Source organism: Copidosoma floridanum, unplaced genomic scaffold (genome assembly GCF_036245765.1).
Source record: "Copidosoma floridanum isolate Cflo_tuat_1 unplaced genomic scaffold, Cflo_Japanese_pri ptg000025l, whole genome shotgun sequence".
NCBI classification, from domain to species: domain Eukaryota; kingdom Metazoa; phylum Arthropoda; class Insecta; order Hymenoptera; family Encyrtidae; genus Copidosoma; species Copidosoma floridanum.
Window position 1 is genome coordinate 5584306 of NW_028321902.1, and position 16052 is coordinate 5600357.

The 16052-nt window shown below is 41.5% G+C and overlaps 4 protein-coding genes across 8 annotated transcripts; 2 read left to right on the forward strand and 2 right to left on the reverse strand.

Annotated features, from left to right (window-relative positions):
• Window positions 1–2533: 2533 nt before the first annotated feature.
• Window positions 2534–3114, forward strand: LOC149373962 (uncharacterized). The gene is made up of 2 exons (XM_089595399.1): window positions 2534–2552; window positions 2639–3114. The coding sequence occupies exon 2, from the start codon at window positions 2655–2657 to the stop codon at window positions 2994–2996; it is 342 nt and encodes a 113-aa protein (XP_089451525.1). The 5' UTR covers window positions 2534–2552; window positions 2639–2654; the 3' UTR covers window positions 2997–3114.
• Window positions 3115–3892: 778 nt separating this feature from the next.
• Window positions 3893–6456, reverse strand: Sce (E3 ubiquitin-protein ligase Sce). Its single transcript, XM_014357526.2, has 4 exons — window positions 6201–6456; window positions 5496–5937; window positions 5127–5417; window positions 3893–5045 (listed from the first exon to the last, which is right to left on the reverse strand). The coding sequence occupies exons 1-4, from the start codon at window positions 6441–6443 to the stop codon at window positions 4825–4827; spliced, it is 1197 nt and encodes a 398-aa protein (XP_014213012.1). The 5' UTR covers window positions 6444–6456; the 3' UTR covers window positions 3893–4824.
• A 121-nt stretch (window positions 6457–6577) lies between these two features.
• On the forward strand, window positions 6578–12294 carry rempA (intraflagellar transport protein rempA). 4 transcript variants are annotated; one of them, XM_089595118.1, is made up of 15 exons: window positions 6578–7023; window positions 7098–7345; window positions 7428–7746; window positions 7827–8046; window positions 8116–8403; window positions 8531–8739; window positions 8807–9186; window positions 9261–9399; window positions 9461–9736; window positions 9800–10003; window positions 10060–10346; window positions 10417–10789; window positions 10866–11136; window positions 11208–11745; window positions 11815–12294. In XM_089595118.1, the coding sequence occupies exons 1-15, from the start codon at window positions 6760–6762 to the stop codon at window positions 12125–12127; spliced, it is 4329 nt and encodes a 1442-aa protein (XP_089451244.1). In that variant the 5' UTR covers window positions 6578–6759; the 3' UTR covers window positions 12128–12294. The 4 variants fall into 4 exon arrangements, with proteins under 4 accessions (XP_089451244.1, XP_089451243.1, XP_089451245.1 ...); XM_089595117.1 differs by having other exon boundaries at window positions 9261–9393; XM_089595119.1 differs by having other exon boundaries at window positions 8534–8739.
• Nasp (Nuclear autoantigenic sperm protein) lies at window positions 12234–15772 on the reverse strand. 2 transcript variants are annotated; one of them, XM_089595120.1, is made up of 5 exons: window positions 15488–15772; window positions 14258–14654; window positions 13903–14170; window positions 13606–13831; window positions 12234–13499 (listed from the first exon to the last, which is right to left on the reverse strand). In XM_089595120.1, the coding sequence occupies exons 2-5, from the start codon at window positions 14626–14628 to the stop codon at window positions 13018–13020; spliced, it is 1347 nt and encodes a 448-aa protein (XP_089451246.1). In that variant the 5' UTR covers window positions 14629–14654; window positions 15488–15772; the 3' UTR covers window positions 12234–13017. The 2 variants fall into 2 exon arrangements, with proteins under 2 accessions (XP_089451246.1, XP_089451247.1); XM_089595121.1 differs by lacking the exon at window positions 15488–15772 and adding an exon at window positions 15204–15272.
• Between the last annotated feature and the right edge of the window lie 280 nt (window positions 15773–16052).

The window sequence follows — 16052 nt, forward strand, 5'->3', positions numbered from 1 at the left end:
TGACAAATAATTATAATGAAAAAGCTCGAGCTAATGTCTTATGGAGTTACAAAAAAACTGTTGATCCTAAATATTCTACCCTTTGAAGTTTTCTCCCCCCCCCCTCGCGAGAGGTGCCCTTGTACACACATTTTTAATTTTGTCGTAGTCGCGAAAGTTTTCGATGGAAAGAGAAAAAAAAAAAAAAAAAAAAAAAAAAAAAACCCGAGCTATATATACACCGGCATCGGGAGGAATTGATCAAGTTTCCCTCGCTCCACGCGAATCTGGCATCCCCCTCGGGCGAGTGTGTCGCTCCTTTGGCTTCCTTTTCCGTGTCGTGCGCTGCGTTATTTGCACCCCACCGAGAGCCCCCGTACATCCGAAAAGAGGCTCCCAAGCCGGTGTAACCCGATACACCCACCCGGGAGGAAGATGTACATACATACACCCGCAGTATAAATACACAAGGAGACGCGCGCTTAAACTTTCCCGACTTTGTAGGCATATATATATATATTTCTTCCCCCCACCCCTCCCTCGTCTTGGACGTCGTTTTATGCCAAAGACATATATATCCTCTCTCCTCCCTCACTGTATACGTATACACGAGCGTAATGGGAGTCCTTTGTGAGGTAGTTGGAGCGTAATTGCAAATAATGAATTTCCTTGCGGTGAATATATACCAACGGAGATATTCCGAGCTGCGCGGGAGGTTTTATTTTTCGGGGAGGAGCTTGGGGACAAGTGGGTTTTTTTTTTCCCCCCCCCTTGCGGTCTCCGTGGATGCGAGGGGGGGGGGTGCTGCAGTGACTTGAATATTGGAGGGTGGTTTGTCTCGTTTCACCGGAAATTTGGGCGAATGGCGGGATTGCCTTGTCGTTGGAATGTGTAAGAAAAAAACAATTAATCTCCGATACACGCAATCGACCTTTTTCATAATAGAAACAAAAATACAACTGCGTCGAAACAAGAGATTATGAATCAACTTCCACTATAATATATATATAGTATATACTAATGAATAACCCTAGGCATACAGGAACAAGTACCATAGTCTTAGTTTAATGGAAAAAAAAAAACAACCAAATTTATGTTTTTCCACCTCGCCGATGTTAGATTATCGGGAAAAAAAAATCAACTATGCCCAGTGCACAGTATTTTTGTGCCAAAATTAGAGGAGTTTTTGTTCGGACATACAATATTCAATTATGATGCGATGTGCACAAAATGTACGTTGATTTGGACGCATAAAAATAATCATAAAATACATTGTGGTACATTTATTCGATGACAATAGTTAGTAGCTCGCGCTGATGAAAATAGGAGGACCGTTGTCGTATGCTTCATTACCAAAAAACAAAATTTTCACCTCACATATATTGTAATCACAGTCGTAAAATAATTAGATGAAAAAAAAAAAAAATGTTTTTTCACTTGCACCATGTATACGCGTTTTAAAGCCGTACGTAATACTCGCTGGATCGAGGGGGAAAAGGATAATCTCCTCCCCGGCTGGAATCAAAGGTCATTAAACGTAATCATTTACAAGCTCGGCGCGCGTCTACCTCCTCTTTGCTCCCGCAGAAAAAAAAAAAAAAAACAACCTCCAGCTATACAAGATTCCACAGCCGTATACAAAAATCGACGGAGTACAGCCGCGTTCGAAATTCCGATATCAAAACGCATGAAAACGACGAGCCGTTAAATACGCGGCCGGTTCGCCTCTCCCATTATAAAATATCTATACATGGCTCTATATCCCTCTCGAAGCGATTATCGTTTGTTTATAAGCCGTGCATCTGCGAGATCGGTTGTACCCATTTGTACAGTGTAATATATTCCGAGAGATGCTTACCGCACATCAGGTGCAACGAACTTGGTCGTCTATACACCACGAGTTGCACAATGCGTACGTACACGTGATATGCGTGTTTTTTTTTTTTTTTTTTTTTTTTTCATCCAGAAAAACCAGAAAAAAGGGTGCTTGTGTGTTTAAAATCGTTATTAGGCTCCTTATTTAATCTTTGTTTATTTCACAGGAAAAAAATACAATTTTGTCGATTCAAATGAATGTTTCTTCGATTAAAATCAATCAAATATATTAAGACATAAATTGGTTCAATTAAAATTAATATTATTACTCGATCCGTGTGAATATTTGTTTTGACCGAATGTACATTTATTCGTTTGCATTTATAAAAACGTTTACTTGATAAATTTTTTTTTTGGTTTTTCTTTTTATTGTACTCGAAATTGATAAAAAATATATTAGAGAACAGAGTTACGGCTGTTTAAAAACTTAAGCGAGATTCCGATTGCATGCAGTTGTTGTGCTCAAAACGCGCTCGTATTTACATTTACGATTCAGAGGTATTTGGAAATTATTTGAAAGTACCTTTATCGCGTAAGGTGTATAAGTACGAGTTGAAAACATAATAGCTTTTTCGGGCAACTTTGGACTATTGTAACACGATAAGACGCAACGAAACGAAATAATCGTATAGGTATAAGTGTACGTACGGAACGAGTCCGGAAAATGTGGACGCTTTGTTTTCTTGCGAGTTCACCAGGTGATTTTTTAAGATAATTTTACGAAAACCGGTTGAACCGATTGTGCAAACCGATACAACAAATCAAGGTGTAATTCAAAAAGTAGGCAAGGAAAGCTTGTAATGGCCGACGAAGAGTTGGGGAAGGAAGTGAAGGACCTGCTGCGTGGGATCAATGAAAATTTAGCAAGGTTTTCCGAGAAAATGCAGTCGACGATGATGGAAGCGGAGGACATGGTGAGAGCGAGCAAAGAGAAAAGCAAAAAATTGGACGAAAGCGGGAAGGAGATCGAGGAGTGGATGGAGAAAAAGGGGCTAAGGGAGATGAAGGGGAAGGAAGACATGGACTTGATTGTGCGGAAGATGGAGATGAAGCGGAAACTGATGATTGACGTTTATAGGAAGAAAATGAATGGAGATCGAGGGGAGGAAGCCAAGGTCAATGGGAACGGCGATTCAGAGTAACAAAAGAGAAATCAAATGTGTGTGTGACTGAAAATAAAGATTAATGTAACAAGAGAGGGATTATACTTATTTTGAGTCAATAGTGGGAAAACTGTTTCGAAAAATCTATGAGTAACATGTGAAGAGAAATAAAAAAAAAACAGGGGACAGATAAAACAAAGTGAAACAAGTGATGGGACGTGGGAAAATATATTGTGGTGATACTGAAAACAAGTACTTGGTGATAGTGTGCAATAATTTCAAAAATTTATACCGAAGCAAAATTGAGATGTGAAAAAAAGAAATTATAAAAGTTTTTGACACGAGTTAAAGAGTATTTTACGTTATGAAATTGATTACTGTTGAAAGTTAAAATATATGAGCAGCACGAGTTGTAATCTTGAGTAAAAATGTAGTTATAAATTTTTGGTAGAATAATAAAATAAAGAAAATACAACAACAAAAATCTTCCTGTTGCGATCGTCAAGAAAAAAAAAGAAACTGCATGTGCATGAAATTCATGCAATACGTATAAGAAAACTGTAGTCTTTGAACCAATGAAGCTGAAAAAAAAATTTTTTTTTATGATATGTTTTTCTTAGATTTTTTACTACAAAAAGTTACATCGCCCTTTCAATCGGCGCAAGTTATTTTGTCCTCGTGCGTTGTGCCTAGGTAAGACCGAAAACCTTGTTGTTAACGAATCTCTTGAAGAATCACTTTTTTCCCGTTTCGTACGTTTTGAAGGTGAAAATTTCGAAATCATCGATTTACTTTCGCGCACAGCACGCCTTATACATAAAATATAACTTCAATAACTTAATCACATAAGCTCAATTTTTTTATTTAGATATCTGTGTATATAAGTGTTGTTTAAGCAAGGGCAAGAGGGTGGAAAAAATAAAGCTGTACGAAAATTATCGCTTGAACGATTTTAATGTTTATTTTTAAAAACAAAATAATAAAATCCTTTTTACAGTATGACTTAATTACAACTCAATGATACAAACTTAAAAAATTAATATATATGATTTTATAAATTGATTACTTCTTGATAAAACGAAATTCTGAAATTTTCGGAGAATTTTACGACATGATTCAGTAAATAAAAGATATTAAAAATGAAAATAGTAAAAGTAAAATTAGATTACGGGGCGCGATAAGAACTGAGTGGAAGACATATTGTATTTCCAATCAGTTTTATGCTCGCAATTCATTTAAATAGAAAAAATACACACGTTATATAAATCACTCTACATTATATTATAATGTTGATTTCGAAATAAACGAGACATGATTGTTCGTTCAAGTAAATTCATTAAGCAGCATTTTTTAGAATTTTCTATTTACAATAAAATATTTCAATACTTGATTCTAAAAAATCTTTTTCTCATTGAAATTCTGCTGTGGTTTAAAATATATATATATATTATGATTACTTTGGAGTCCGTTTGCAGCGGTGGCTACGGAACTCAAAGTATGATTTTTATGATAAACACCTGCCCAATCAACGAAAGTAAAAAAGAAACAAAGAGTCAAGCCATAAACTGTTGAATGAAACTTTAAACTTGAAATAACTTAAAATATTTTTTTTGTATTTTTTTATGTTTTGTTATAAATACCCCCAAAAAAGAAATCTGATATCTCTCGTTGTAAAAGTAATATAAAGTTGTTTTTTTTTTTTTACTTTTTTAGCGATTTCGACAACTAAAAATATTCAACAGTCTTAGCTTGAAAACTAAATCAATGTTTTTTCTCACAACATGGTACAACACACAACTACAGGGGTTTTAATCGAATATATTGCAGGGTACGTCTAACCGCTGTCTGTTGACTTACGAGCCCTTCCCTAGGTCTTCTTCCATGAATAGTACATTTCTAATGGTCGATTCACCTTCCAAAATTTTTCATTTACTTGCCGAAGTGTTTGTGAGCCGCTTAGGACGACCAATTGGCCCGGAGTTGGTGCAATGTAAATACAAAAGTTCAGTAGCCTGTCAGACTCGGAAAGCAAGTCTGTATCGAGATCCAACGTTAATCGCATTGCCAAATACTTGCTCAAGTGGTCCACTAAAAAATTAAAAAAAGAAAAAGTCGTCAAGACGAGGTCACCCTTTGAAATACACACCAAGTGCTTGAAAAAAAGTTTACCTGTAGCATTTGCCGTTGTCTTGATGTACCTAATACTATTTTCTTTGAGCGCCTTTATTAGAGAATTATCACCAGCCATTTCTGTGGGATGAGGCTTAAACACCAGTTCAATCTCATTGAGCATCAAAGGCTCACTAGATCCCTCGCCCTCGGTATCTCCCATGGACTCATTTCCACCCGTCTCGGCTTCTGCACTTGATGAATCGTTTTCCGAGTTTTGAACACTCTTTTGCCTCTTTTTGGGATTTGACGGCACAGGAGATGGTGTCGTCGAATTCCTGGACGTTGTACCTGATGTTAAAAATAAAAGAAATATTGAATGAAACTGAAAAAATCAAAATCAAAATACCAACTAAACAGAATTAGCACCTGATACTGCAGGACTGACGGAAGGCTGTGGTGGTACACCATTAGTTGAATGGTTTTCCCTGATTCCCCCGTTGCTCGACTGTCCAATAGGACCTTGAGACGAGTCGCTCTGATTAGCTGCCACAACAGCTGGATTCGGAGTAGTTGGTGCACTAACATTCGGTGTGTTATTGTACGAGGCCGTGTTGTTGAGATTGTCGGAGTCGTTGGCATTTTTCCTTGCTCGCTGAGGCCTATTTTGGTTTTGTAACTTTATGCCCTCCGTGATCGAATTGACCAGAGCTGCTTGCGAATGTGAATTGTTCAGTTTTGCAAGCACCCTCTCCTGGTGAGCCTCGTACTCGTCACGGCTCGGGTAGATCTTCGAGATCAACAGGTCAAAGTTTGGATCTGGCCTCAAAGAACGTTTTGACACCAGTTTCTTCCTGCACGTTGGACACTCCTACAAACAAACAAATGTTTGAAAAAATTATGATTTGGTATGAATACGTAGTTGGAAAGATGTGTAAATAGCCAAAAATAAACAACGATCACAAGAGATGCGGCGCACGCCAGTAAACAAAACTGGAGCGAGAGAGAGAGAGAGGGCGATTTAGCTAGTTGGCCCAGTTAACCTCAAAACGAAGCGTCCTAAGAGCTCGTCCAGCCGCAAATTATGAGAATTTTACGAGGATAAAAGTGAAGCGAAACAAACAAATAAAGCACCTTGTTGCCGCTCCTGAGGGCCGTGATGATACAGTCGTTGCAGAACCGATGGAGGCACTCTTTCGTGGTCATGGTTTTTTTGAGCATGTCCAGGCATATTGGACACATGAGCTCGCTGTGCAAGCTCCGGGGACTGACGGCTATCTCGGTGTTGTCGGTTATCGCCTCCTGGGGCGCCCTGTGGAGCTCGTACAACGACAACTCCCACGTTTTGTTTAAGCCGACCTGCTCGGTCGACGCCATGTTTGCCCACTGTCGGCTGTTTGTTTTGGCTTACTGAAGAACTGAAGGAAAACCGTCCGCTACTATATATATATATAGTATTTACATGTATATATTGCGCGTGCGACCGATTTTTAAGTCGTGACTCGTGACACACAAACTCTGGTTGTTATCGTTACCCATGGATCACAACAACATCGCTGGTGCAAGCTACACATCTGCTGCAAGCTCATCATCAGGTGTGCTTGGAAAAGTGAAAAAAAAAAAAAAAAAAGAAACCAGAGTGCGATTTTTCCAAGATGTGAATTTTTCCAAAATACCAGATTAAACGAGAAACATGTCACTGTACTTTGACACAAAGGTCAAGTGCCCGGAGCCCGGTGCTGTGAACACCTACGCGACCTGGCACTCGAATCTTCCTCTACTAGCAGTGGCGGCTTATTCCCAGGAACGAGGTGGTTTCGTGACGGTTTACGACGACCAGGGTGAGCCCCTGCCTGATGTAGAGACTTCGGGGCACACCGTAGCTCAGGTGACAGCTCTAGCTTGGCATCCCGAAAGAAAGTGGCTTGCTGCCACATGGGAGAGCGGAGAACTCAGGGTGAGTCCATATTATAAGTACCATCCCTAGCTTTTTCGATGTGGCATGGAGAGCTTATTGCGTTGTTTGTTCAGATATGGCCGGGGGATACCGGCAGCGGTGAGTTCAACATCATTGTCACTCCTCACAGGGATGCTGTGACTATACTGCAGTGGAGCCAGTATGGGGGTCGTTTGGTCTCTGCGGATGTGACGGGTTCCATGGTCGGCTGGAAACTAGACACCAGGGGTCAGCTGCTCATGATGTTTCATCACGAGTTGAAACAGTCCTTGACTCACATTGCCTTCAAAATCACTCCGCCCAAGCCTGTTGTTGACATGACGTACGATGTGACGCATTTATTTGCTCTTTTCATTTATTCACCTTCTTGACGTTGCATGTTTTTTTTTTTTTTTTTTTTTAAGGGGATTGGCCAAGGCGGCAGTCGCAGGGGACGCGAGGGCGCTGGATCTCTTTAGCTCCTGGAGACCAAGAACTGCTGCTCCAACTGCTGTTCCCGTGCAGAGGGACAATCCTGCGTTTTACGTGGGTACTGTAAACGGTGTCATCTATTACGTGGATAGTACCGGGCAGTGCGTGCAAATGCTGACTATGGATGCTTCTGCTCTGCACTGCCTGCTGCATCATCAAACCAGGGATTCCATCGTTGTGATGAGCGAGGGCTTGCACATTGGACACTTTAAATCGGATCCCGTCACTGGCCGTCTGACAGAGCTGACCAAAGTACGGCAATCATCAATTGTTGTTTTCTATACTTGATTCAACGGGCCATTTGCAATAATCGGTATTATTAATTTTTATAGGTGAAGCTCAGTGGTAGAAGCGACATGACCAAAAACGGACCATCCTTGTGCTGGGCTGGTGTCAACACACTGGCTATTTTGACTGGGGAACTGATTGTCAGAATGTGGGACCTTCAGACTGGTGACACTTACGTCCTTGCCCCCACGGACGTGGTATCCTCTGGAAATTTGGCTACTCCTCAGGAAGTGTGTACTAGTTTGTCTTACTGCAAAAATAATGGTACTTGTCGTCGCGATCACTCAAGTACATAAGGTGGTATTTTTAATTATCAAAAATTGTTATTTTCAGATACTCTGGCGGCAGGTACGAACTTGGGCACGATATACTTATGGAAGAGAAAAGTTCGAGGACTGGAGGGTGATGAACATACTTGGTCTTCGGTGCCAGACTCCTGCTCCATATCCGGTACCGTGAAGCAAATAACTTGGGGTGCCTTGTTGCTCCGAAACCCTTTGCTGGCCGTTAACTGCGTGACAAGCGTTTACGTTTTACATCAGCAACCGATGTGCGCGGCTTACGCGGACGGTGTTTGTGTCAGTCAGTCGAGTCCTACGCAGTTGCTCGTTGATATCGATGGTTGGATCCTTTACCTTATAAATTTGTAAATTTCTACGAGGTAGTAATTTTTTAGTACTCATTCGCGTTTTTTTTTTTTTTTTTTTTTTTTTTTTTTTTTTTTTTTTTTTTTTTTTTTTTTGCTCAGGAGATCAAAAGTTCACTTTGAAAACGGATATTCAAGTGCAAGTAGTTGCGGCCAACAAGAGCTACATTGCGGTATCTTCCGGAAGAAACAACGCCGTTTACAAAATCGGCACCAATGGCCAGCCCAGTACGACGGTTCTGATGAGCTTCAGTTGCGATACCGAAAAGCTCCTTATCCACGATTCTACATTGATCGTTTTGACGCCACAGGCAAGAAATTTAGTTACAAAAAAAAAAAAAGAGACGAGGAAAAAATAATGGCATAGCTTTTTTGCAGGTCATTCAGCTGAGATCAATCGAAGATGGATCGATAATCCAAAAGCTCCCAACGCTACCGGAAGAGGGTGAACCGATCACGATGGAGTTGACCGGTAACTACCTGACCGTGGGCTCGCTCAACGGTATCCTCAAAATCTGGGATGTAAGCAAACGGGAGGCAAAACTATACACCCGAGCTATGACCGCTTACGAAGCCATCAGCGACTTTGCCGAGATTATCGAAGCTCGTTGCAACTCGGATTGCCGGTACGTTTCCATTACCGTGGCCATGGCCAATCTCTTGCCGAGCTCCATTCTCTACGTTTGGGACATTGAAAGCGATCAGATTCACGAATTTGACTTTGCCGACAACAAAGAAGCAGATGATGATTCTGTTCTGTAAGTTGCACCATTTTCTATTGGCTTTAGCGGACAAATTCAACAGTAGAGGATTATGAGATAACGCGTTTCAGGGTGGCCAAGTGCAAGAACAGATTAGTGACGGCCCACTGCTGGGACAGCGACGACCCGAGGCTACTGGTCTGTCGAGCTCAGAGACCGGAGAGCATCAGCGCGAAAGCATCGACCGAGCCGTCGAAAGACGAAGTAAGCGCCCGCAAGCTTGAAAAACATTATCCAGCAAGTTTTCAATTCGGCAATCTTTCCTCAACAGTCGAACGTTGTTTTGGTGACGATATTTGCCACATCGGAGCACGGTATCGTTGTACAGGACGTGCGGCCCGTCAAGGACGACGATTGCCGTCTCCTTGGCGTCCAGTCACCCTACATCGTCGTTCTGGACTCGGAGAACGTAGCTGGTAGCATTAAAACCGAGCGGCTGCTCATGAGAGAATTCGAGGAACTCGGCGCTTGCGACGCCGTTACCAAAAAAGCCGTACTCGATTTTTGTTTTTACCTCAGCGTTGCCAACATGGATGAAGCTTTCAAAGTGAGAGAATTTCAAGTAACGCGCCTGTACTCTTGTAAATGAATCTTTTTGTCTCTTTGGCAGGCGATAAAGTCAATTCAAAACGAAGCAGTGTGGAAGAGTCTGGCCAAGATGTGCGTGAAAACGAAACAATTGTCCATGGCGATGCTGTGCTTGGGACACATGAAACAAGCGACGAGTGCCAGAGCGCTCCGACAGGCCATGCAGGATGACACGCTGAATTTAGAAGCCAAGGCGGCCATTCTCGCAGTCGAATTAAAACTCTATGTAAGGATCCTGCGCAAAGGGTCAATGTGATTTCTAACAAAGGTATTGTTTTGCAGGACGACGCGGAGAGACTCTTCAGAGAGGCAAAGAGGCTCGATCTGCTGGGCTCGATGCTACAAGCGAGAAACAAGTTCAAGGAAGCCATCGAGCTCGCGAGCAAAGAGAACAAAATCATGGAAAAGACGAGCTGTTACAATTACGCCAGGGCCCTCGAACTCGAGGGCAAAACCAGCGAAGCTATCGAAATGTACACCAAGGCAGACTGTCACAGATTCGAGGTGCCCAGAATGCTACTCGGCTCGCCCAAGGAACTCCTTAACTACTTGAACAGCTCGGATGACCCGTAAGTTCCCTCTCTCAAGCGCTCGAACGTATCCGTGAGAGGTGTAAAAGTTGCTCTTTTTTTCCCCCAGAGAGATAAAGAACTGGCACGCGCAATACACGGAGTCGCTAAACGACATGGAGGGCGCCTTGAAGCTGTATGAACAGGCCGGTGATACTCTCTCGATGACGCGCTTGCTCTGCTTCCTTGGCCGCGAATCCGAGGCCCGCGACTTGGTCAACAAAACACAACACGCTGCCTCTGCTTATCATTTAGCGGCGCATTACGAGTCGCGCGGCGATGTGCAACAAGCCGTGCATTATTATACCATGGCCACGGCTTACAGGCACGCGGTAAGATTGTGCAAGGAGAACGACATGCTGGAGGAACTGTGGCCTCTGGCGATGATGGCGCCGAGTCAAACGCAGATCGACGTGGCCAAGTATTACGAGGAGAATGAGCAGGTTTTTCGTTTTTTTCTTTTGTGTTTGAGGACGTATTTGACACGTGAGCATGAAAATAATCTACGTTCGATTAAAGGAAGACAAAGCGGTCTTACTGTATCATAAAGCCGGTCTTTTGAAAAAAGCCATGGACCTTGCATTCGAGTCTCGCCAGTACAATGAACTGCAGTCCATAGCAATGGAGATCAACGCAGATTCGGATCCCGAGCTTATAGCAAAGTGCGCCGAGTACTTTGTGCAGAACTCACAGGTCGACAGAGCCGTGGATTTGCTGGCGACAAGCAAAAATTACGCGCAGGCCCTTGAACTCATTCACGAGTACGATGTCGTTTTGACCGAAGAATTAGGTGATTTCAATAATTCATTTGCTACTTCATTTTCATTGGTTGTGTTTAACTTGTTCGCTTTGTCTTACCAGCGGATAAAATGACGGGATTGGACAAAGCCGAAAAGGATTTGGAAAAAGAACGAGTGCGTATAGCGACGCTCGAAAAAATCGGCGAGATAGCATTGAACCAGGGCAACTATCATCTGGCTACCAAAAAATTCACGCAAGCCGGCAACAAATTGCGCGCTATGAAGGCTCTGCTGAAGTCCGGCGATACGGACAAGATATGTTTCTTCGCCCAGGTGTCTCGACAGCGCGAAATCTACATTATGGCGGGCAACTACCTACAATCGCTCGACTGGCAGAATCAGCCAGAAATACTGAAAAACATCATCAATTTTTACTCTAAGGGCAAGGCTATGGATCTGTTGGCGAACTTTTACGTTGCTTGCGCGCAAGTTGAGATAGACGAATTTCAGAACTATGGAAAGGCGCTCGATGCTCTGAATCAGGCTGTCAAGTGTCTGGCTAAAGTGACGGAGCCCAGAGACGAAGAAGTACACAAGAGGGCCGTCGATGTTGTTAATGGCCGCATGGCTACGATAAGAAGATACCTCGAAGTTAAAAAGTAAATTTTTTCTCTGCATCAGGTTTATTAAGCTTCATAATTTTCTTAATGTCTTTTTTCTTGTTTCAGATTGTTCGAGAAAGGTGAAACGGAATCGGCCATGAGCCACGTTCGTTTTTTGCTCGACTCTCAAGGCGAGAAACTCGAACAATCGATTCGTCGAGGAGACTTGTTTGCGTCAATAACCGAGCATTACTTGGAAATGGGAGATATCGACAAAGCACGAGCATCGATCGAAGAACTGAGACGCTTGGTGCCAGGTATCAATTTGAGCTTCTACTACAATACTAGTGTACTCGAAAAATTAGGCTACAAATACACCATTGAAAAGCAAGAATCGTCGGATCGCGACGACGATATAGAAGAACTTCTCGGCGAGTAATTCATTTTCGTTCAGGAAAATTGCTATAGGTTGCCTGAAATGTATTCCGTCCATTCGAGTGTCTGTACAGATAATAATAATAAGCTAGTGTGTTGAAGAATTTTTGTCTTTATTTATCTTATTTATCGACCTTATTACAACTATTTTACACTAGGCGCTTCCCTTATTTTAATCGCAAAATAATTGACATTGATTGGTACAAAAAACTTTCCGAGTCTTTTCAATTAAAGAATTAGTAAATATATAATAGCAAAAATAGTAATGGTGAAAAAAAGTTTGATTTAATTACAGAAACATCGTTCAGTATTTCTATTAAGAAGTACGTATGCATAAATAAGCAATAAATAACTACTTGATCTCTTTATCAATAATAACTAAAGTAACATCGCAAAGACTTAAACTAGACGATTAAGTTAAATGCAAGGTAAACATGAGCATTTGATGTCATGTAAATCGAATGAAAAGAATTATTTAATGGTGAGAAAAGATTTTTTTTCCTTATTAATCTGTGTAAGTGTTAACACTTTATAAATACTTGGCCCGTGTTTAGGATAAAAAAAATTTATAAATCACTTTCAATATTTGCATCATATTTTAACGAGAGTTTGTAAAGTAAAATTAAATGTTATTCAAAAATACCTATTGGAATAATACAATCCATAAAGTCTTACAATTAACACTAACAAACTTTGTCATATTCAGAATAAAATTTCAGATTGTTTTTTTTTCAGTCGTCTGTTTAATCAGTCATCATTGTTCGAAGAAATTTTTGAATAAATAAAAAATAAAATATAAACATGATACATTTTTTTAGCCACTGAGGATTGAGACTAATTTTTACAAAAAAACGAAACGATTGAAAAAAAATCATGACAAACAAGGAAAGGTATTCACGCAGACTTGCCGGGTGAAACAGGAGATGGTTTCTTGCAGGGTGAAGCTTGCATTTCGGACTCGCCATCCTCATTTTTCCTTTTTTTACGGACTAGATGAGAAATGTCGCTGGCGGGCTTGGCATCAGCTGAAGCTGAAGAAGAACCGGAGGACGCACCAGCATCAGGGGAGGTGCTTGCGCCACTTGGCCCAGCGCCTTTAGAAGAGCTACCCTCACCGTTAAGGTCTTTGATGGAATCGAGCAAGGCTTTGCAAGCCTGTTGCTTCATGTCTTTCATGTCATCGATTTTTTCTTTAATCTCTGGAATTAGATCCTCGATCTCCTTAATCTCTTCCTCGGCACTGAAACTTGGGTCTGCGTCTTTTGGCGTTTCCTTGAGGCTTTTCAAGTAGTCGATGCGCTCGTCCAGGTGTTTCAGAGCTTTTTCAAAGTGCTCAATGCTCGAATTGTACTCATTACCTAACGAGTAGGCCAGGCCTGTAACAAAAATCATTAAAAAATTATTAAACCCCATAAGATAATATTTAAATATTGCATAAGTAAAACCTTTTTTCAGAAAACATAAAAAAACATTTGTTCTTACCTAACTGGTAGTAAACCTCGGCAAGCTGTCTCGACGTGATTTTATCGATGGTTTGCATTAGATCAAGGCAAGTGGATAAGTCACCGATTGCACCGACTTGGTGTCCACTTTCGAGAGCTACCTCGCCCAGAAGACGATGAGTTTCAGCTAGGAACTTGGTCCTTTCTGCAGACTCGGCACGCTTTTGAATGATCACTTTCGATAATTCCAAGACTTCCCAAGCAATCTGAAGCAGAATGAACGTGAAAATACCGGAAATGCAACAAGTAGTGCTGAGCAGAAGTGAAAGAGACTTACTTGTAAGTTAGTACTGCCATCATCCTCCTCCTCGTTCTCATCCTCTTCGGCATCTTCTTCTTCCTCTTCCATCTGCGCATCTCCGTTTTCATGAGCTTCCCCATTTTGCTTTGCTGAGGTCGATGCTGAGGCATTGCCGTTTGTTACCTTCTCGTCTTCCTTGGCTGCTTCCTCAGGCTTTTCTTCCTTTTTGTCCTCTACCTTGTCATTGCTTGGCTCACTTTTTTCAGCTTCATCCTTCTTTTTTTCTTGTTCTTCCGGCTTTGCCCTGAGTAATGAAACATTAGCAATATTAAAAAAAAAAAAATCATTTTATACACAACGGATAATGGAAGTAAAAATAAGCCAAACTTACTCATCGGGCTTTGGAGCATCAGAAGCCGTGGTGGGCTCTCCCTCGCTATCAGCAGTGGCCGCAGCAGCTGTATCTGGCTCTTCCTCTTCTTCCTCAGCCTCAGCCTCAGGCTCCGGCACACCAGGAACACCTGTACCGAGGACCGCCTGTTCCTCGCGTGCCAAACCTAGCAAGGCTCGTCCATAGTAGAGGTAGGGCTCTGCGAGCTCGTCAGCCATGTCGCTGTACTTTTCCACGAGCAAGCGAACACCTTCAGCCAACGTGCCAACGGCATTGTAGTAGTCGTGCACCACCAGAAAGGTCTTACCCTTGGTGATGAAAGATTCGGGTGTGAGCTGGTTTTTGCTGTCAGTCGCGACTTCAGTTGCCATTGTTCAGACTTTTGGATGGTTGTGCTCTGCAAGTAAACAATTGTAAGAGCTTACGCAAAGGGATTTTATGATCATACGCGGAAGGTCGACATTGTTTTTTTTTTATATTTTCCTAGTAATCCGTGTAGTTGAGGCGCTCAAGGTGTGTATTTGAAGCTACCGACGTTGAGTAAATACAAGGTACAACATACGACAAAGAAAATTATTGTATCAATTGAAAGATGCTTGTAGGCATATCCATACAGAGAAAAGAAAAATACACGTGGACTTTCTGATGAAAAGTAGAGAAAACGTGCAAATACTGCAAATTTACTTTAGGACTCTCTCGTACAGCTGCATGTGCAGGTGTAGGTTCAAAATTCGAACAACAGGCCCGTACCCGCACTCGCCAGAGTGTGTCTTCGCATGTTTGGGTACAAAAAACACAAAAAATGTATTCATGTATATATATAGCTACCGGCGAACGCGCGAATGTCGCGAACAATTTGAGAACGCGCGGATGGAGATCTTTGTGTTTGCTCATGCATGGGATATCCTAACCTCCCAAAAATTAAGAAAGGGGCATTGACATTTACCTGCTTATGACAAATTAGAACCGGTATATGAGGAAAATTATCCTTAATAGAAAGAACTTGGACGACGAACAAAATAAATATAAGTAAAATATGTATGGGTGTATAAATATTGAAATATGGAAAAGTGAGCCGACGCGAGAAAAAGAGAGAGGACTTTTTCAAGGAGCATGGAAATAAGTCGAAAAGGGTATACCTGTTGTGTATTTTATGTAGGAAACTATATTAGCGGGAGACCCGACGCGTGAATTCCGTACAGAGATTAATCGTAATAATGAAATCCTTACCTTCAAATTAATAGTATCCAAAGCCTCGTTCACCTAATAATGCTTGTTAGCCGGTCTTAGATGAACTTCTTCCAATAAATGTTGTACTTGTCGAGACAATTAAATTGCAGGACAAGCTGTTATGGTCGAGAAGTCGCGCGGGACGAGAAACGCGATAATACTGTTCTGTGCTGGATGGAATGTAGTTATATACAGTATATTACATACAGAGCAGGAGGAGAGTAGAAATTTCTTAAGAAAGAACGGGACGGAAGACCGGGATGTTTTACCGGGAAGATCCTGCACTCAAAGTATAGTTTGCCAGACCTGAGACCTGATATAATGGAAGTAGGGATAGGACGTATAGGTATATGTGGACGAAGAGAAGAGATCGAGAGTTTTTTTCCTTATTTTTTTCAGTCTTTCTCATTACTTACCATGAAATGGTACCATAGCAGAAGATATCTCAATTTGTATTTTTCGTCAGTAGCTGTAGAGGGCAGCACCTATGTAATTTCCGCGCGCAAAAAGTTCGAAGCTAAGGAGGATTGAAAGTTGAAAGTAAAAAAATAAATCACATATAATT